Source organism: Protobothrops mucrosquamatus, unplaced genomic scaffold, assembly GCF_001527695.2.
Source record: "Protobothrops mucrosquamatus isolate PMUCROS unplaced genomic scaffold, P.Mucros_1.0 scaffold12, whole genome shotgun sequence".
Lineage (NCBI taxonomy): Eukaryota > Metazoa > Chordata > Lepidosauria > Squamata > Viperidae > Protobothrops > Protobothrops mucrosquamatus.
Genome location: NW_015386399.1, coordinates 2335054 through 2357346, shown reverse-complemented (window position 1 = coordinate 2357346; position 22293 = coordinate 2335054). Strand labels below are relative to the sequence as shown.

At 36.8% G+C, this 22293-nt stretch overlaps 1 protein-coding gene across 1 annotated transcript in view; it reads left to right on the top strand.

Annotated features, from left to right (window-relative positions):
• Positions 1-21958, top strand: part of HIBADH (3-hydroxyisobutyrate dehydrogenase) — a 76520-nt gene extending 54562 nt beyond the window's left edge. Inside the window, exons 5-8 of the mRNA XM_015810594.1 lie at positions 2019-2152; positions 6470-6546; positions 19074-19230; positions 21387-21958. Coding sequence (XP_015666080.1) covers positions 2019-2152; positions 6470-6546; positions 19074-19230; positions 21387-21545 — 527 coding nt within the window. The 3' untranslated portion in view covers positions 21546-21958. The remainder of the gene's footprint in view (positions 1-2018; positions 2153-6469; positions 6547-19073; positions 19231-21386) is intronic.
• Positions 21959-22293: the final 335 nt, after the last annotated feature.

The following is a 22293-nucleotide window of genomic DNA, read 5'->3' as shown; positions in this document are numbered from 1 at the left end:
AAAAAAGATTGCTTGAAAGAGGTTGGCCAGCACTTTGAAGTAGAACAATGCCTTTGGCTGTAAGTAATTGAATAACATCTAGATTGGAGTGATTGGAGAAGTTCCATGCAGAATTGTGAATTTTGGTGATTTAACAATACAGTGGATACATCAATTTCAGTTTGTAAAACCCAGGAACTTTGTGGAAAAGCAATGACTCTATGGGTACACAGACATTTATTTCAGTTCTGAAACTAAAGAACGAATTTCTAATCTATAGATATCGTGATACTTTTTTGTGGTGGAAAGAAAAGTGTGTTCTCCACCTTGGATAACTATTTAACTCCAGTTTATATATATTATTCATTTTATCTGATTAATATTTTCCCTCTCTTCTAAAAAAACAATGCACAATTTTGTTCTGTTTTCCAGTAACCTAACCTTTCAGCTAGGTAGAATGAGGATCAGATTAACTAATGAATCATATTCTTAGTAGAGTTTGAAGTTAGATTTCCTCACTTCATATAGTATTTCTGCTATATGCAGCTTGACAATTGGGAAACATTGCTGTAAAAATAGTAGGACAGATCAGTGTACTATCTACCATGTCTGTCTGATGTTGCCCTAAACTGGATAGAATGGCTTTTTCCTGGCCTAGTAGCAAATAAGATGAACTGAGCTGAGAAAAATAAATCCATCATATAGCAGCAGCAACAGCAGCATCTTCCCACTTGCCATAGAAGTGGAATAGTCAAGAAACTTGACAAGGTTTCTTCAGCAATTCTGAACTGATGGGGCAGAATTTTCCTAATCATAAGCGTCATAGATATTTTTCTTATGCAGCATAACATGCCATCAAGCACTAATTGTAGTTAGAAATACATTCTTCACTGTGAGAGTTTGCCTTGAGTTTATGTGTGGCCTCTAATTCGATAAGGAAAACAGACAAAACTTGGAAATTCTTATAAACAAAATACTTTAGTTTTCTTTTTTTAAAAAAATGCCGTATTTGTGCCAACTTGAAATATAAAATATGCTAGACAGATGGGAGAATAACTTATCAATATTTTTTTTCTTCCATTCAATCCTGTCCGAATCTCAGAGACTGCCTAAACAAGTCCTAGAATTTTCTTGGCAAGGTTTTTCAGAATTGGTTTACCTTGCCTCCTTCTAGGGCTCCTCACTTTAGTGAGGAGTGACTGGCCCAAGGTCGCGAAAGTGACTCGCCCAAGGTCTCCCTAGGTGGTATTTGATCTCATGAATACCAAATTGGCTTTCATCAAAATATTAACCAGGTAAAAGCTATTATCACATTTGTTTTGTTCTTATATATAATGACTCTCTGGAACAATTTAAAAAACTATAATTGGTAAACACTATTTATAATATTTAATGTTGGAGAGCTTCTGTTAACTTTTAATTCCTATTGGTAAGAGGTCAGGATACAACATTTGTAGCAAATGCCATTGTAACAATGCCTTATAAAAAGGAGAATGTGTGAATAAACTCTTCCTTCCATTAAAAAGTGACATTACCTGCTGTTAGATGACTGTCATAGTGGACTGCTGTTACCTGCTGTTAAATGACAGTCTACTGTGATAGTCATCTAATCTTAAATTAGTTTTCATTTCACAAATAAACTCACTAGTGCATTTTTTAAAATCTGAAATGGAAATTCTGACATCTTTGATTATTTTAAAAGATATCTGTAGTAATATGCATATGTGTGCGTGTGTGTCTGTAAATGAGTATGTATGTATATGTATACGTATGTGTGTGTGTGTGTGTCTGTCGTGTGTAGAGAGAGAAAGAAAAACCATTAAACTAACCAAAGAGATAGATATAGTTGTAAGCCGCAGAGAAATCAAAGATTAATATCTAAGTAAATGCATTCAGGATTGGATCAAAAAAGATAGTGATGAGAGCTGTTTAATTTCATTCCCATACAGATGATAAGCACAAAGGAAGTTTCAAATGGAGTGATATGAAAAGAAGCTTAAAAATCATTAATGACTATGTTATTCTTAATTTAATGGTAGGTGTTGGAGCTGCTCGTGCAGGAAATCTTACCTTCATGGTCGGGGGAGTAGAGCAGGAATTTGATGCTACAAAAGAGCTGCTCACATGTATGGGTTCCAATGTGGTCTATTGTGGAGAAGTTGGAACTGGACAGGTAAATGCAGATCATTCCTAGGCATGTTATATAAGCTTTAGTGTCTCTTCCCTTTCACATTGCATTAATGTGCTTCATAAGCCAAAGATACCTCCCAAACTTACTGAAATTTACTTTCAAACTGAAATTCTTCATTAAACTGGTAATTAATTGACATTTGTTCTATCCTCTCTCCACTTCCAGTAAGATATACTACTGTAGCCCTGTTTATAATGCCACCTTATCTGAAGCATAGGTAAGAAAACTGAAACTTTTCTGGTGAGTTTGTAGGGCTCACATGCAAATTTCATATACAAAATGCAGTTTTGCATTTTCTTGTAGACATTTTTGTCTTTTTCAGTGTGCTGCAGGCAAGTATCACATTGTTTTTCTTTCAGTTGTATTTGTGATTTAGTTGTTTAGAAGGTAGGTATGTAGCTGTGGTATTCTAGAAGTTTGATTGCAACTATTCAAATCAACTATTCAAACCCATCAAACTGTTCATGTTAAAATTAGAGTGCAGCAGCCTCTGGAGGGCTACATATCAGCCATCTGTATTCTGATTGTTACTTAACAATAATTTTGCTTAGATTTACTGAAAAGCATCTTATACTATTTCTAAATGAATAAGAAAACAGAGGAAAGTCCTAAAGTAGCTCATAAATCAACTAGTGTATGCAAAGTGATTTGACATAAGAGAAAGTCTCCATCTCCTTTGGCAACCTGAAATAATATAAAATGAAAAATAAACTAAGTTACCAAAACAAAAATGTGGAACATTACATATAAAATGCACATTTTCTGCCTTTCTTAGTCCCTTTTATTATATACAACTGAACTCATGTTTATCAAATCTCATGATGTTTTCAACTCCTTGGGTTTTCATTAAGTAGGAAATTTGTATTCCAAGGTCATATGCAGCACCAAATCGTGTATGTCTCCCTTAGAATACTATCCAACTATATTGTCTAAAACCTGCTAGAAAATAGGTTTGAAGTCTTGTGTATGTATCTGCTTTGTGTTATGCTGCTGCTCTGATGGCTTTGTTACCACAAAACATTTTAAACACAGTCGTAATAACCAGAGTGTCCACCCCAACTTAGTTTATGAACAGTGTTTTGTTATGGCTTGCCAACTCTACTCATTATAGGCTGGTTCTTAAATGGTGGCATCATTGAGATTGGGAATATTGCAGTGTTTTTACATTATTTTGTTTAAAATTGCACTGAAAAATAGAATTTTTTTAAATAGGAGTCTAATAAAGCTATAATGCTATGAGTTGTTTGGGATGTAGTATGGGCACTTCCACATGACAGTATTTTTACTTCTGATGACCTATAACAATGGGCAGGTAACACAGTGAGCCGTTCAATGGACAACAGGAGAATATGGGATTTAGGTAGGGTCGCAGCCCATCTACAACAACTCTGAAGGAACAAAAGTTACCTTATCCTTAGTCCACCCAAAAAAGGGAAAAAATGAATTGTTATGTCCTCTACCTTGCCCAATACCTGATATTTTCAGTATCTGATATGTGCATTCATATGGCCCTTTACAAAATGTTCAGAGCTGTTGAGCTATGAAGATGAAGGCATATCTCTTCCCAGATAGAAATTCCCATTGAAAACTATGACATGCAGCAAGCTGATTTATTCTATAATGGCAATAATGGCAATGATGATTGTAGGTTGCAACATACTTTGAAAATATAATGGTAACCTGACAAATATGTGGGGAGGAGGGGCAGAAGTTGGTAAGTGCGGTTATTTAAATAGGAAAAACCAGGGCAGGGTTTTTTCAATCAAAAAGAAAGAGTGAAACTGACCAGACAGGTTAAGATTGCCTATAGAGACAACATGTTTTGCATTTTAAGTGTTTCAAATATGAAATATTCTGTTTTAAGTTTGAAACATTTTTTCAACTTAAGACACTTCCAAAATGATACAAACAATTCATTTTGAACGCAGAACAGCTCTTTTTACTTGAAAATGGTACAATTGAATGTGAAATTATTTGTATACCTTTGGTTGCTTATGAAATATACTAATAAAAATATACTAATATGAAATATACTAGTAAAGCCTAAAATCAAAAACAAGAATTACGTATTCTAGCAGCACAGATTAAAGAGAAGAAAAATTGGTTGCTTAGTAGGTCAGGGTAAGGCACAACATGACACAAATGCCTGATCAGCTCAAATGATACAAGTATTACTGGCTAATTCTGCTAAAGACATATGTAAGAAGGCTCTTAATGAAGATTTTGATAGTGATGAGCCATTGAAACCTCTTTTGCTGGGCAGCCTCTACCAAAAGATAATAATTGTGATTTCAAGAGCTTTTCATGACTTTTATTGGTTAATTTAAGTGACATAGAATTTTGAAAAGCTATTTTGTTTTGAAAACTAGACCACACACTCTCCCAAACCTAGGAAAAGTGGCAATTGAGTGCAGGTGAGCATTTATGTGACCCCCAAAAGATTGCCAATCTGTGTTCTATAGAGTGGTTATGGAACAAAAACTTCTATATATTATTAAAACTCTTGCTGTTATTAGCATTAACTGGGCAAAATGGTCCATCATAGAGCAAGAATTTGTGTACCAAAGAGCCTCAAATGGGATGACATAGACAATTCTTCCAAAATCTGGGACCCATGACTCCTGAAGGAATTTGAAAAATTGTGACTGCTTCAGACTGCTATTATAGTTGGGCTGGTAAAATAATTTTCATTTTGGTAAAATTATCTTCATTTTGAATGTGATAGTTTCCTAACCACTTTTGCTATTCCTCACTCCCTCCCCCACCCAACAGCAAGGAATTGATGCATCATGTGTCTTTTAAAGAAGCAACAACTTTAAGGTGCCTAGAAAGGCTTGTATATTTTTATTGCATTATGTTCCCTTCATTGGCACACAAACATGTACATGTATTTATATCCTATCTTTGTTCAGGAACTCAAGGCACAAATATAGTGCTCCATCCTCTTATATTTCTACCCAACCTGGGAGTGGGTTGGGTAGAAAGTCACTAAGTGAGGTGCTATGGCTACAGAGAGGGTAGAAATTGGATCTTTCTGATGTCAGACAAATATACTAGCCATTATACGTTAGTCTTTGCCCATCCTGTTTCATTTTACAACTGTTTCCTACTCTGAAATTAAGTGTAGACCAGCACCTTCTTTCAGGTGCTGGAGATCAGGTAGGCTGGCCCTGACCTAGCCCTCGAGAGGATCATGTGATGCTATTTTTAACAGCTTCCTGCAGCTCAATGGAGAATGTGGCAGGAAATTTATTAAACTGTTCTGATGAGAACAGCAACATACAATATTGTGCTGGAAATAATTACATTAAAATGAAATAGGATCAGCATAATTATGTCATGGGGAAAGAGGGGGATGTCATGGTCAAGAGATGACACCAAACTTATCATCAAAGGATGTGGCCAGGGAGACGATAGAGTATGATAGTGCTGTACATCTCTAGAATCACAAGGAAAGGTACATAATGAGAAGACAAGAAAAGTTGGAGGAGCAAAGGAAAGATCAGGTCAAGAATATGTGGCAAACTAATTGGCAAAAGTTCCTTTATGTTATAATATCCACAATGAATCAAGCAAAATGCATGACTTGCATAATGTAATATTTCTGCTGATATTGGTGCCATGGCCAAAATCTGTCCTCACTTTCATGATTTTTATGTATTAAGGGAAAGGTCAGGACAGACAATTTGCAACTGCTACCTAATTAACTCCTCAATTTACCTGTTGCAAACTAGTTCAAGAAAAATATCAGACAATATAAGTGCCTCTCCCAAGTGACATTCTTTGGTGCCAAGAAGCCCTTCCAGCAAGGAATTAATAAAATCCTTCTGTGACTGACTATTCAAGGGCAAATCCATCTTTATATTGGATATTTAATGCCAGACTTCAACCAATAATCCAGATTTATTCAGATTTACTTCATGGATCCTTAAGACAGTGTAGAAATGAGAATGGGTATATTCTATAATGATGGAATTCAACACGAGATTGTTAAATTATACAAAGAAGAGGAGGGCAAGAGAAGGGAAGGAAGGAAGGCTTCCAATGCTCCCTGCCAGTTTCTCACAAAGAAACTCAATAGGGAAGGCAGTAGAATATTGGAAGTCACTTCTGCTCCCACTACTTTTTTGCCCATCCTTGGACATTCTTTTTTTTGTTTTGTTTTTTTTTAGGTAAGAAAATATTCTTTAAACAATAATGCAGCAGGGCATGGGTTGACTAGTTTCTAATAAAATTAGGCTCCTGAGAGATCGTTATTGTAAATTTGAGAAATTTATGAGTTATTGCATTTATTTTCAGGCTGCAAAAATCTGCAATAATATGCTGTTAGGCATCAGTATGATTGGAACTGCTGAGACCATGAATCTTGGAATCAGGTATGTTGAATTTTACCGTTGCTTTATCTTGATTACATTTAAGTGACTAACCCTTTTATATAAAGGGATATAAAATAATGTTTTAGAAATGTAGAGTAGTAAACATAGCACAAATTTAGTATTTCATGTTTTTTTAAAACCATTGTTAAGTTAGAAATTTCAATAAACAGTGACATTCTTTACAGGGCTGCAAAATAAAAGTACATTTTCAATTTGATAGAATACATATACAGTATAGTAACTCCTTTTCCTTATTATCAGATGAAACATGTAGCTCTGTTTAGGTTGCATACTGTTCATGCATGTATTATAATCCATCAGGAACCAATCTTTTGAATGCAAAATTAGGGTTAAGTTAAGCCTAATGCCATTAAGGTACCCAGTTAAGCCAGTGGTGGGATTCAAATATGTGAACAACCTATTCTCTGTGGATGCCACTTCCGGACGTCTTCTGGGCCTGGGCAACAAAAAATTAGCCTCCAGTTCTGCTGAAGTGGTGCGAACTGGCTGAATCCCAGCACTGAGTTAAGCCAAGAACATCACTTACAGGCCGTGTAGAGTCTGAACTATAGTCTTAACAGAGTGTACCAAAAAAAAGTGCTATAATAAGTTCTTGTTCTTAAAAACAACTTCAGGGTGTTTAATTAAAAAGTTATATTGTTGTTAAAAGGCTGGTTATATTTGCCAAAATACTTTTGCTTTCATTTATTTTTTTCATATAAATGTGGGTATACATACATATACATTTCGATTTGAAATTTGTTGTTGGGTCCTATTTTTGGTATCTCTGGATTTTCACAGCATGATTTTAGTACACTTATGCACATCCTTTCAGCCACTTGCTAGAAACTGAATACATTACAACACTCTGAAGAATACTAAAGAATAAATATCTGGTTTGGCTTTATTTTTTAAAAAAGATACATGAATGTTATAAATACATGGAAACAGACATGCACCCAAAAGACAGGATAATGGATTCACATTTCTTCTTAATTACCATATCAAGATGCAGTTGTTTTATTGAATTGCCCTTGTCTCAGATGTTAGACTATCTTGACCTATTAAGTTGTCATGTTGTAATTGAGATAAAAGAGGAATTTGCTTTGCATCAGTGCTAATTGGTTTATCAATAACCTGTATCATTTACATTTTAAAATTGAGCTTCTGTAAGGTAGGAAAACGTATCTTTAACAAGCCATAACAAAACCCATAAGGTGGTTTACTGCTGCTGTAATTGAGAATTGTAAAGCTGTATCATAGTCAGTTTTAAGTCATAGTTTGCTTAATAAAAAAATCAATCACCTATGACTTCAGTGTATTTAGCTGAAGTAGATACTCACATTGTCAGCTATAAAAGAAAATGTTCAGCTAGCACAGAATAATAAAAAGTCTGACAGTCTCGTATGCAATCTTAATTGATGTTTGCAGCTACTGCGACATTCAGGATCTTTCTTGGTTTTCATTTTGTAACTTGAGGTGTATTTTTCCCTCCCCATTATTTATATTAATTCTTTGAATTCAGCAGTCTATTAAAATTCTGAATGGTCTGATTCATTCCAGTCTTAGGTGATGCACATACCCTGTAGGACCTACCTATATCACAAGGAATGTTTTCTGAAATCTAAATTCTACCTTAGTTTTTTCACATTGGACTTCACTTGTGTTGTAATTGTTGCAATGCCAGTGACAATGCCAGTGATTGTGAATTTTTTCCACTGTATTTCTTTTTATTACACAATAATTTAATTCATCTCTAATATATGTTTCCCAGTTTACAAAACCGAGTTATAGTTCTTCCCATATGTATGCCTTTTACATGCAGCCATTGTTTTCCACTGTAAAATACCAAATACATACTCTCCTTAATGGTAGTGTCAGCTGGGGTGAGGCATAGATGAATTAAAGTGAAGAATTCAACAGTGGGCCTTGATGAGGAGGAAGAACTCTGCTGATCCACAAATGATCCATGTTGGAAAATTAGCTACTTTGATTCTGAACTCTAAGAAAGTACTCTAGAACTTTGTGATAATTTCCTTCACTAGAAAAATAGTGCAAAATAGTTTGATGTGCATTTATGCACATGAGCACTCACCCACTTTCTTCAAGTAGTTTAAAGCCCACTGAGAAATGAAGCCTTCTGCTATCAATTTCTTTTCAGTCTGACATGTGTGTTTCTGAAGTGACAGAATTCTCCTCTAATAAAATTCATACAGCAGTTACAATTTATAGAGCTTTCACAAGATTGAAAAAAGTAAATTGTATTTGCAAGTATGAATTTCTCTGTAGTAAATTCTCTCTGGAATGAATAAATTATCATGATATGACTACATTCATGTTCAGTTCTGTTTATGTTAGTGGACTGTTTAATTAAAATAGTCTATTGTTTTTAGAATCCTTTTCGTTTCTTCATCTTTTAATTTTTTTTAATTTTAAAATTTGAAGAGTGTAATGTACTATTTTTGTCACTTAACTGCATAACACATCATATATACATTTTATGAATATTTAGGCTCATATTTAATACACAATGTTAATACCTTTTGTTTATAAAAGAAGGGAGGGATACAGTTGTCAACATAAGATTTGTCAATACACATAATAAATTATGGCAGAATACAGCATAGTACATACTCAGAGCCTGTGCATGTTGAACGTTTTTGCATGAATCCATGGCATGGTGAAATTACTGTCCAATGGCAGATTCTTAAGGTCTTATATGGGAATAAAAATAGAAGGTGCTGGAAAGTGGGACTGGAAATGGAGCTAAGAGAGTATTCCTTGGAAAACTGAAAGTTATATGCTGCAGTGCCTGTTCACTGACAGAACAATGTGTATTAAAAGAACAGGAGTCTTATGAATATGTCCATCAGGCAACTTACAGCTTGGGACATCTTTCAGGACAATTTTAGGGTGCTCTGATAGGCAGAATGAAGAAAAGCAGAAGTTTGTTTATGGAGGATTGGATATATCTCCATAGAACTCTTATGCACTTATTTTTAAATTGGTTTTTAATTTAAAAAAAATAAATTGTAAATATACACATCTTAAGGTTCAGTGATGTAAATACAATTATTTAGATTATCTTTATTATCCAAATAATACAATCTGAGGAAAAAATAATAGTAAAATAAGATCATATCATCTGCTGCAGTTTTCATTTTGTTCATTTTGTTACTACAAAAATATTGGGAAATGATTTTGAATTTGAAACGGCACTAAAATTGCAACTGCTTAAGAATGGGGAAAAAATGACTGCCATCAACAAGATAAAAGTTTATGTAGTTCTGGAGCCAATACTTATGTTGAATCTGACATAATAAAACAATTTTATTATGATACGCCAGTTGCGCCCCTTTCTGGATCGTGACGCCCTACGCACGGTCACTCAAGCCTTTGTTTCCCGCCTGGACTATTGCAACGCTCTCTACATGGGGCTCCCCTTGAGGTGCACCTGGAGGCTCCAGCTAGTTCAGAATGCGGCCGCGCGGGGGATTTTGGGGGCCTCTAGATACTCCCATGTAACACCTCTCCTGCGCGAGCTGCACTGGCTGCCTGTGGCCTTCCGGGTGTGCTTCAAGGTGTTAGTAACAACTTTTAAAGCGCTCCATGGCAATGGACCTAGGTATTTGCAACACCGCCTCCTACCAAATACCTCCCTTCGACCAGTCCGCTCCCACAGAGAGGGCCTCCTTAGGGTGCCGTCGGCCAGTCAATGCCGGCTGGCGACCCCCAGGGGGAGAGCCTTCTCTGTGGCAACTCCTGCCCTCTGGAATGACCTACCCCCCGACCTACGTACAACGACGGACCTGCGCCTCTTTCGCCGAGCCTTGAAAACCCATCTATTCCATGCGGCCGGCCTGGCGTAGTTTTGATTGTGTTTTGGTAGGGGTTTTTATATGGGGTATTTTAGAGCAGGCTTTTTATTTAATATTTATTGTGATTTTTATTATTGCCTGTTCACCGCCCTGAGTCCCGTAAGGGAGATAGGGCGGTATATAAATAATAATAATAATAATAATAATAATAATAATAATAATTATTATTATTATTATTATTATTATTATTATTATTATTATTATTATTATTATTATTATTATTATTTAAGAAATTGCTTCAGAATAATTTATTTCCTTCTTTCCTTTGGTATAATAAAGCACTTCATACATGAAAACGTATGGTTAGTGGAAAATATGGTCAATGAAGTTACCAGGATCTTAAAGTTATTAAGATCATAACAAACAGGTGAATGGGTAGATGTATTTATAATTTAATAATACTATTCTATCCTTCAATTATAGTAGAATAGTCTTTGAATTCTAGCCCATAGTTTATAAACATGAAATAAATTGATAATATATTAATTATTACCTCAACAACCAATAGTTCCATTTCTTTAGTTGCATTGTATGCATTGTATGCTATTTTCTTAAATCCATAGTTATAAGCAACCTATAAAATTTAAAGAACAATTTGATTTGCTTTCTGTGATGTATTCCAAGAGCACCTTTTAATTCATGAACTGTAGTCTAGCAAAATCCTTATGCCTGGCAGATTAAACAGCAAGTAATTTCTGTACTGGTAGTCTTCAACCTCTGATCACAGTTGGGACCAAATTTTAATCACTAAGCAATACGGTCATAAAGCATGATACCTCATGGCCACATTGCATAGGAATGGCAATCCTGGCATTCTGAGTTGCTATCATAACTCCAGACATGGAGGTTGTTAACTGGAAAGTGGAAGGAATCCCAGGTAAGGAACACAGGGGAACCGAGATGAGTGTTGGAGGACCAAGGAGATGCTGTGCAGCCTGGGTGCAAGTTGCAGGTGTGTGGCATAAGCACATGGAGGCAAGGGAAAGAATACATAGCAGCTTGGGATCTTTTTGGTGTGCCGTGGCTCTGGGGCTGCAAGGAGCTCCTGAGCTGCAATGCAAAGCAGCAGGTGACCCAACCAAGCTTCAGTGCTCCCAGCTGACTTGCTAGCCCAGCTGAGGTGCACACCAGGAAGCATCAAGGCTTGATAAGCCCCAACACTTTCTCCAAATAATGCGCAGCCTTCTCATAATTACATGAGACCTTCTCTTGAGGCTTTGTAAGTTGCATCCAATTCAGTTATGTGGCCTCAGAAAGACCCAGTGTCCCCAATAGCTGCATCCCAAACAGCCAGGCCAGGTATTCTTGGTCAACAGTTAGACAAGAAGACAGTGAAGTTCATCTAGGACTGCAGGGGCCACAGAGTGCAGGAGGCTAAAAGGGCATTGATGGGGACGGAGGGAGTTGAAGCGCTTCTGTGTTCATTAAGTGCAGATGGTTGCCAAACTCCCAGACTTTTATCACGTGACCATGGAGCCACTGTAGCAATTGTAACTTTCAGGACCAGTTCGTAAGTCAATTTTTTTTCCAGCACTTTGAATGGTCACTGAACAAATAATTGTAAAGAGAATTTCTGTATCTGAGTTGTGGTAAAGTAGCAACTAGTTCCCTCTAGCTCCATTAATCCAGAGTAAGAAGTTACTTACAGGTACTTCTCAAGTAACAACCATTCATTTAGTGACCATTCAAAGTTATAACAGCCCTAAAAAAAGTGACTCATGACCATTTTTCATACTAAACCATTGCAACATTTCCATGGCCACATGATCAAAGATTTGGGGGCTCGGCAACTGGCATGTATTCCTGATAGTTGCACACTCCTGAGGCCATGTGATCATGTTTTATAATCTCCCAGCCAACTTCTGACAAGCCAAGTCAATGGGGAAAGCCAGATTTGCTCAACAACTGCATGATCCACTTATCAACTGCAGTAATTTGCTTAACAACTGTGGCAAAAGGTCATCAAATGAGGCACAATTCATTTAACAATTGCCACCTTAGCAACGAAAATTGTAGTCATAAGTTCAGAACTGCCTGAATATAGGGCACGTTGTCTCCTTGTTGCCATATTTTTCCTAGTATCCCTTCAGAGTATTTTCAGAGGCTTTTTAAATCGCAATTGTTGCAAAGTAGGCTCAGCCAAAATTTTGGAACTAATGCATACATTTAGAATTTTGAGAATATGCTGGAGATGTGTCCAGAAAAATGGCCATTTTTCTCAAAACTAACTTAAACTTCAACTAATCCATGCTTGGTTAGTTTAACTTCTCTTTCTCCATCAGCGCTCTAGTCATCACTTCTGCCATTTCATCTCCTGGAGTTACTCAGTAAACCCAGGAAGCCTGCAGAAGTGGGTCCCAGTGGTCATTCTAGAGCAATTTTCCAATAGAGAGAAAATTTTTAAAGAGCTTCTCAGATATAATAGTATATGTTTAAGCAGTCCAACTTCCTGTTTATAGTTAACCATGAATCTTTATTTCACATGGGTTTTTTTATAATTCCTGCCCTTTTATATGTAAAGTGTAGATGTAACTATGGTTACATTCACTGTAGTTCTCCCTCCCCCCCCGAAATATATGAACTATGTCTCTTAATCATCAAAAGTTTGCTATGAAGTAACTAGCATAAATATATTTGTACCCAGTCCAATTGAATTCTGTTGAATAATTTATTGAATAATCCATATATACTCTAAATCACAATATTTAAATTCTTACATTATGGTAACCTATTATAAGATTGTTTAATTTGGACTAAGGTATTGCATGAGTCCATGTAACTCGTTTCAAAATCATTTATGCCTTAGCACAGGGGTGTGAAACTCAATTTCATTGAGGGCCGCATCAGCATTGCAGTTGCCCTCAGGGGCGGGGTGGGTGTGGCTAGTGTGGTTGCGGCCTACTGGGTGGGTGTGGATGGAATGGGTGTGGCCTAATGGGTGGGCATGGCCAGCTCTACATCATTCACGTCAAGGGTACCTGTGGGGGCCTGGGCAGGAATGGGACAGATCTGAGGGTCTCTGGCAGAAGGGGGTGGGACCGGGGCAAGTGTCAAGGCATGGTCCACTGGAGGAGCCTCACTGTTCCTCTCAGACCATGCGGGGGGGGCTGGATGGTGGTGCGGGCTACCGGGAGCCCTGGACAGCAAATGCCCAGCCTGACCCTCGAGCACCCGCAGCACCAAGCCCAGCCCCACTTCCCCAAGGAGGTGCCCAGCTGCACTTACCTCCTCCTCAAGGCTGCTGCTGCTGTGCTTGCTCTCCTTACCTAGGTTGCTTTTGATGGGTACAAGGGCAAAGTCATAGGGAGGTCCATTCCCTCTCCATGGGAGGAGACCTGGCTTTGTATCCAAAGCTTCCTTAGCAATAGGATGGGAGACCCCCAGGATAGGCCAGGAGGAGGGGGCAAGGGGATGGTGAAAGGGCAGCAGGGCAGGACTAAGGCAGGACTTCCCTCAGACCTTCCCTCTCCTTTCCTTCCTAAGTACAGAGTGGTGGGAAAATATTTGAGATGAGGGAGGGAGAAAAACAGGCAAGAAATGCAGCTGGGGAGGTGTGACCCTTGGTGAGGAATGAAGAAATGCACCGTCGCCTGGAAGTGGCCAGCACAATGGCCCTCACCTACTTCACATATCTGGCTTGGTGGGCTCTGAGGGAGGGGATACCATGAGCAGCGTGAGAGTCAACATTACCTGCGCAATGCCACCCAGCCCTTAGCCTGCCTGGTTTCAGCAGACAGTAGGGCATTTTCCTCACAGCGCCAAGTGGTTGAGCCGGGTGGTGCGAAGCTCACCAGCTTTGCACCTTACTGCCTGCTGAAACTGGGCAGGCTGGGGGCTAGGCAGCATTGCACTTCTCATCAGATTCGCACCACCCAGCTCAGCTCTTGGCGCTGTGAGGAGAGCGCCCCTCTGCCTGCTGAAACCAGGCAGGCTGGGAGCTGGGTGGCCTCACATTTCTTTTTGGATTTGCGCTGCCCAGCTCAGTCTCTCAGCGCTGTGAGGAGAGCGCCCCGCTGCCCGCCGAAACTCCTCCCCCAGAGCCTATCAAGCCGGATATGTGAAGTAGACAAGGGCCATTTGCTGGCCACTTTCAGGCGATGGTGCATTTCTTCATTCCTCACAAAGGGTGACACCTCCCCAGCATGCACCCAGGGGGTGGGACCAACGCAGCAGGGGCTGGTTCCTCGCTGTTTCGAGATGGCCTTGTGGAGCTAAGACTGAATGCATTTCAGCATAGATGGCCACCACAAAATTGTACATTGGCTCCCGGCCGGCCTGGGCCAGGGTGAAGGCAGCGGAGGCTGTTCCCTCACTGTTTCCAGGATGGCTTCGCGGACCACATGAAACCACTTCGCGGGCCGCATCCGGCCCCCCGGGCCTTGTGTTTGACATGTCTACCATAAGGTGTGAACTCAGCCAGTTGTTGTTTATTAAACCACCATGATTAAAAGAAGCCCTATCCTAACACAAATGTCTGAACCTGGTCACTTGTGGATTTATCTGGGGTCTCATGCTTTTTGACATTTTACGACTAAAACATGAAACATGAGAGAGGGAAAGGGGAGGGAAAAAATGTCCTATGAGGCGTTTAAAAGCTGAGTGTTGATTTTGTGTCCCAATTCCTTCTGTCTCCTTCTCTTCAGACTCCCCCTCCTCACTCCAAAATATGAAACACCTTGGCAGTTGTAAAATGTATGTGTGCATGCTCATCCTTTTGCCATGTCCAATGGCAAGTTATTATGTGGATTGACAGACTGTCATTGTTTTGATAGCTTGAGCAGTATATCTCTTGAACAGCAATAGAGCTCTTATGCAGAAAGTATTCTATGTTCTGAACCAATTTACAGGGAAACAGCAATAACATTTTATCATGGTTGAGAGCCCCGTAGCTGCTTCCTATTAAGCTTGCCCTTTCAGATACCTGTCTTGGATTAATTTGTTGATTTCAAATGGAAACTCAGTCTTCTCCACTGAAGCATGACTTTTGAGGATAGACTCTTACTGAATGACAATTACGGCATATTCTATCTGCTTTCAGATCATTACCAGCTATGGGCACAGTGGAAGACAGAGGACTTCTGCAGTAACATATTTTTATATGTGTCTAATTCTAGCTGTCAGTTATCTATGCACCAATAGATGAATCCTCAGAAAGATAAAATGCAAAACACCTCCAACTTGCTCCTTTTAATGATATACTTGCTACAGGAGATAAAAGCAAAGGGGGGGGAGAAGAAGGTCTTGAGTATCTTGGGTGATTTTATTTTTGACCTTTTCTTCTAGAAACCAATATTAGAAATATACTAACTATATCTAGATCATCTTGTGATTTTCAAGGGTATATTAAATTAAGCAAACATAAACATGTTTCTAGGATATTGTTTGGCTGAGGGATACAGATTTCTAATGAAGACTTCACTGTGCTCTGGACTTTAGATCATGAGCAGAATGTATGGGTACATTGCATGATTTCCCACGTGGTTTAGGCATGTTTAGTCCCTCCTCCCATCCAATTAACAAAATCTCATAAGATTACTATCCTGTGAAAACTCACATAAGATTTCAATCTTATACAAAATCTTAGAGAAATCCATTCAAATTTAACATGAGATCTGGTCATGTCATGGAACTTTATCCTTCTTTAAAAAGCAGTAAAAATAAGGAGGTTCACAAGCATTATTGACAGACTATTATAATTTTTTTGTTGATCTTAGATATCATGTTGCTAAGTCCTGCAATACACTATAAGTGTCTTCAGTGTCTAAGTCGTTCTACAATAGAATTTGATTCTCGAGACATTATGATGCCCAAACATTTAAATTCTTAATTTGCAAACTTGAGTGAAAGCATTCTGATATCTTCAAGTGCTTGTTAATATTCAGGTCATGCTAAATTAACATTCCAATCCACTAATCTTTTTTTTTTTAATTTTTTTATTGATTTTTCATTGAAAAACAGAAACATAAATCTTTTATCACAATATCAACCATAAAAAGAATCAACACCAATCAATACATTCACGGACCTGTCCGGTGTACCCCTTCCGCACCACCCTCTTACTTGCCTACACCTTCCTCCTCGCTATCCTTCCACCACTCCTCCTTCCTCCCTCTTTCCTACCTCCCTTTCTCCCTCAACCACAGTGCAGTTGGGGTACCACTGGGCACCTCCTTAAAAAATCATACATATATATACATATAAATCTATAACACCAACCTACCCCTTTCCCCCCTCCCCCCCCCAGGACTTCCCAAAGCTAATCTAGGAAATAAATACACAATCATCCAATACTAATCAAAACTACTCATTATTACTACACACTAGTACAAAATTACTGTGACTCTAAAATAACATTAGATTACAACAAAAAAAATTTTTTAAATTATATCCACTAATCTAACTATGAGTATCTAGATATTTCTAATGTGAAGTCCTTGAACAGTGTTGATATGGAGTCATTAGGAGTCTGGTGGCATACTAGTTTAATAAATTATTATTAAGTGCAGAGCATTTTGGAGCCAGGCAGTCAATAAATTAAAGAAATAAATGTAAACAGGAAGCCAGTTACAGGCATTGTGGTGTTATATACATTTAAGATAAGGCTCCTTTTGTGGGATGCATCCTTAACTTGGCATCTGTTTTGTGTTACTGGAGCTGAACATTTAAGACTGCATTTCACATACACTAATCCATTTCAATGTGCTCTTGAAAGGTATATCCATCAAGACTAGCATATGCTTCCTATTTATTTAGATAATCTTCACAAAGATTCCTCTTAGAATTCTATTTATCAGAATGAAGAAGGTACAATGAGGGGGGGGAATTTCCTCAAATCTAATGCTTCATTCATCTGGTGCATCTTACACAAGGAGAGCTTCCTGGAACATTGAGGACATTTGATAAAAGAACTTTTTATATTTGTCTTGCAATTTGTCAAAAATTTTCTACACCCGAAAAAAGACTTCTATTTTATTCTCTGAAATTTTTAATGATTTTTTTTAATGGTGGTGAGTTTCAGCTTACTAAATAGAGAGAAATAGTGAAGAACACTAGTACTGTTGATATTTTCTGTTATACTGCAATCTCCCTGGCTTTCCAATATGAAAAAGAGCAGTGGAAGAAATTATCTAAAAATGTTTTCTTTGGGGATTTAATTGAAGAATGACAAGCAAGGGAAGCTCCAGATTCTTTAGTTTATAATGAACAATAATGTTCAAGCACACTCTTTGGCTACCTTATAATTTAAAAAGCATAGGAATACCATGTTCCATTCAATTCAGTGAAATTCTCTCTTTTGAAAGAAATTCCAGAAGCAATTTTTTTGTCAGAATGTTTTTCAGAACTGGTAGGAAAAACAACAGAAATTTTCTACATAGTGTTTATTTTTTTCTTTTGGATCATGACTTTCTTTCTGTTGTAAAGCAACCTCATCAATGAACAGTATAATTGAATATGAACAATAGCAGCAAGGTGTCATTAATATTTTCTATTGGAGAGAATAATTGGAAATCAAGCCACAGGTAACACACATTTAAGGTAGAGAAATAAATTGTTAGAATAAGGGATAATATAATTTATTGTTCTAGTATTTCTAGTATTTCAGCTTTGCTTCTTCTTATATGGCATGCTATAAACCTACTCACTGAAAAATCCATCTTTTTAAAATGAAGAAAGTGTTATTTTCTCACAATAATCTGGTGGAAGAAGTTTTCATTGTAACTACTTCCATTCATTACTATATTGTATTAATGATGATATAAATGTGAATGCATTGCTTTTTCGTCAAGTAAATTATAAAGGTGTACATTTAAAAGTAAGTGCCTAGTTCACTTACTTTCCTCTGGGTTTATGTGTTGGATTGCATCCTATAATATTTCTTCTCTATGATTATTTTTATATCCATCTTTAAAAATGCTTACATTTATATAGTTTGGTTATATTTCAGTTTTCAAAAGTTCTTGCTTTTCACTATAAGGAGTATAATTCTTACAAAATTGTACTCAGTTAAGCTGATAGACACCGTCATGCCATTGTTTAAAAAACAGAAAAGCCTAATCTGCTAAAAAATGTTTTTCACTATATTTTCAGTTTGTCTCAACTGCACTGGGGTTTGTGCCATCAGTTGGTGAGAGCAATAGAACAAATGATGTTTCTGCTTGGACAAGCTTTGTTTTATCAGGATTTGTAACCTTCTCAGCAGTTGACCCAGAACTGTAATGCATGTCTCTGAATAGATAGGGAATATGTATCACAGTAGACTTATTTCTTGAACATCTGAATATAATAACTGTTTAATAAAAAGAAAGCTTAACTGTAGGAGAATCTCCCTTTGTCTTAATATAGTAGCTTATGCTTCTGATAATACTTTTTGAATCATATTTCCTTATATAGAAGGGAGCTATTAATTCTGAAGAATCTTTATTTTGTGTCTGGCAATTCATCTAATAATTAGCATGCATGACCAGTATTGAGGATTGATGACCTTTAATTTAAAGAAGAGTCTTCCTCTCAATATTATCCCTCTAGATCATTTTTCAAGTCTCCCAATGAATGTTGAGAAATGACAACATGGTGTCAACATATAAAAAGAAGTCATCCATGACATGTGCATTTTGACATGAACACTTCTCTTCTTTTGACCTTTGACAGGTTAGGGCTTGACCCAAAGCTTCTGGCCAAAATCTTAAATATGAGTTCAGGCCGTTGTTGGTCAAGTGATACATACAACCCTGTGCCAGGAGTAATGGAAGGGGTACCATCTAATAATAATTATCAAGGAGGCTTTGGAACAACACTTATGGCGAAGGTATGTATCTATATGTATACAAAAATAACATATATTAGTGTAATAAACAGTTACTTTGTTTCAAACAAATGTTTCTTTTGAGTATTTCCTTCTGAACTTCAAGGTAGTATGTAGAATTTTCTCCACTATGCTGACATACCTAAGATGAATTAATGTCTATTTCTTTATATTTTGTGGCCTGTTATTATTCTGCTTAGTATATCACATATACACAAAAACACAGTTTTAGTGCAATTTACTCTCATTATACAATATTGAAAAAATAGCTTTAAAAATAAAATAAAAGGATCATGGTAACGGATCTTCATTTTAGATTTTTTTTTTTTTGAAGGAACATGTCTTCCTCTTTTACATTTGTTTGTGATAAGCAAAATGTTTATATTACTAGGCCTTTTTATATAATTTGATGATTTCACTCTGAATGTTTAATAGATTTTGCTATTTTTCTTTGATCTACATTGAATGTGTGTATTTATATGTGCATATTTTTATTTCACATTCTTGGGAAGTTTCTTGGGAATTTTCTCTAAATGGCAAAACAAGAAATGTTAATTAATTAAAAAAAAAAATGAAAAGAAAACGTAATAATATTAGAATCTGGGGTCCACATTGTAACATTTTAGAATGCCAGTAAGCCCACAGACACTTTCCTTTTTGGTCACCATTACTGTTCTTCCCACCTAAGTTTTTACTTTTTAAAATGTATTTTAATTATATAAAATTGGAAGATAGCATGCTGCTAAATGCCAAATTCCAAAATGAGCTTGACAGGTATTTGCAGCTATTGCTTGTTTGTCTGCCTCTAAAAGAATCCACATAAGCAGAAGTAGCAGGGATAATCTTATGACATTTCTAGTAGGGAATAGCAGAGAACATTTTGATAAATTGGGTGTTTGTATTAGGGGACACAAAGCAGCAGCCATTGTATAAGAGTGTCCACACAGATTATCTAAGATCCAGATGTGCCTACCGTGCCCAAAAGAGTGAGAATCCATGCTAAAACTCTTAGTTAAGAAAAAAAAATATAGATGATTCACATATCAGTATATGTGTTTCTTTCTGTATAGCTTCCTAAATCACCTCAGCTTTTCAGTTTTTAGCAATTTTTAGAAATCTCACCTTAAAGTAATTATGGGAATGTTTTGCTACACCAACCTAATTCCTGAACACATTCAACATGAAAACAATTACCCTGTTTCGATATTGCAGGTCTTAACTTAAATTCCATAGGATCTAACTGGAAAAAAATGTCATGTTGGTCTTCTGCAAATTTTCTGCTGGTTTTCCACCAAGACAATAATTAGATGAAAGAGGATTGGATTCAGGGCAGGAATGCAACCTGAATAAGCATATCAGACAAAGATAAGGAGAGACGGGGAGACTTGAAGATTCTGTTATTGTAGCTTTACAATAAAAGTAGTACTGGCTTACATGACATTGGATTCCTAGTCTAATTTACCTTGAAGCTGACAGTCACATTGCTTTCCTTCAGAGATAAGTCCCTTATTCCAGCTTTCTTCAGAAATGATTGTGCTTTGGTTAGAACTAGCGGATTCAAGTCTTCATTGCCTTATGGAAGGCTAGACTCCTCATATCCCTGATGGGAAGCTATTCTAAGCTGGGGTTGCTACAGAGAAGACACACCTCTACTAACATTTAAGGGAAAGGACATGGAATATATCCACTCTATCTGACATAATAAGATGGGACAATATTCTGAAGGCAAGGTATAATGCCATGTGGAGCTTTAAAAATAATAAGCAGCACCTTGAATTCCATGCAGAAAGCAACTGGGGGCCAGTGCAACTTACATAACAATAATTAATTTGTACCACTGCATTTTGGACCAATTGCACATCTGGTGGTCTTCAGAAGGATCCCCACATAGAATTCATTGCAGTAATCCAACTATTTTGATATCATTTTATTTCATTTCATCTAATGCATGCCTATGAGCAAGTTTCCCAATTTTCAGAAGGAATTTTTCTAGCTCTACCTACATATTGAAACTTAAGTCCTTTCATACACAAACCTTTTAAATCATTTCCTAAGGAACAATGGATCTTGATATTACTGTTATATTTGGTAATAGGTATCACTCTGTAATAAATATACTTTTTTTCTTCTCTTACTCAAAATATTATCCTTATTTTTAGGATCTTGGCTTGGCCCAGATTTCTGCCACCAACACCAAGACTCCAGTCCCACTTGGATCCCTAGCCCATCAGATTTACAGGATCATGTGTGCCAAGGGCTATGCCCAAAAAGACTTCTCATCTGTACTCCAGTTTTTACGGGAAGAAGAAAGCTGGTGAAACCTTTACTGACTTTTAACTAGAGACATTCTTTAAAAAAAACATGTATTTAGAACCTCTTTCAGATTAATCAATAAATACATGAGTTTAATCAAAGATCATGAATCATGATCTCACCCACTTCTGTATTCTAAAGTCACAGCTAACTGCAAGATTTCCTATCATTTCAAATACTGTGGAAATTTTTTTTAATAATTTATATATAACTTACTTTATAAAAAATGCAGTAATAGGGTTTAAAGAAAACCCAGTATATTTGTATTTACATACATACTTTGAAACAATCCTTTTCCAAACTTGTATCTCCAGATAGGATGGATTTTTAGTTGCATTGCAAAATGGACAGGAGCTACTAGATTGGGAAAAGTTTTTCTGAACTGTACAAGTATAACGGATTAAAGAGACTGATCTTGAACTTCCTTAGTAATATTTCAATTTGATTTTAAAAACAAAATTATAATGAAGAATTAATGATAAAAATTTATATTAATTAATGGTTGCAATTTATTTGAAATCTGGTGCTTATGGGTTTAGAAAGTCATAATAAAAATAACCGTGCTGCATGTTTAACATTTTTTCTTCACTAGCTTAATTTTACACATTTTTAATTTTCACATCTTTTCAAAAGATTCATGCCTACTTTCTTTACTGACATGCTGATATCTTAGTATTGTTATAAATCTAAATAAATACTTTGGAATCTAAAGTAATGATCAGAAGAAAAGATATATGGTTTACTGTGATGGGG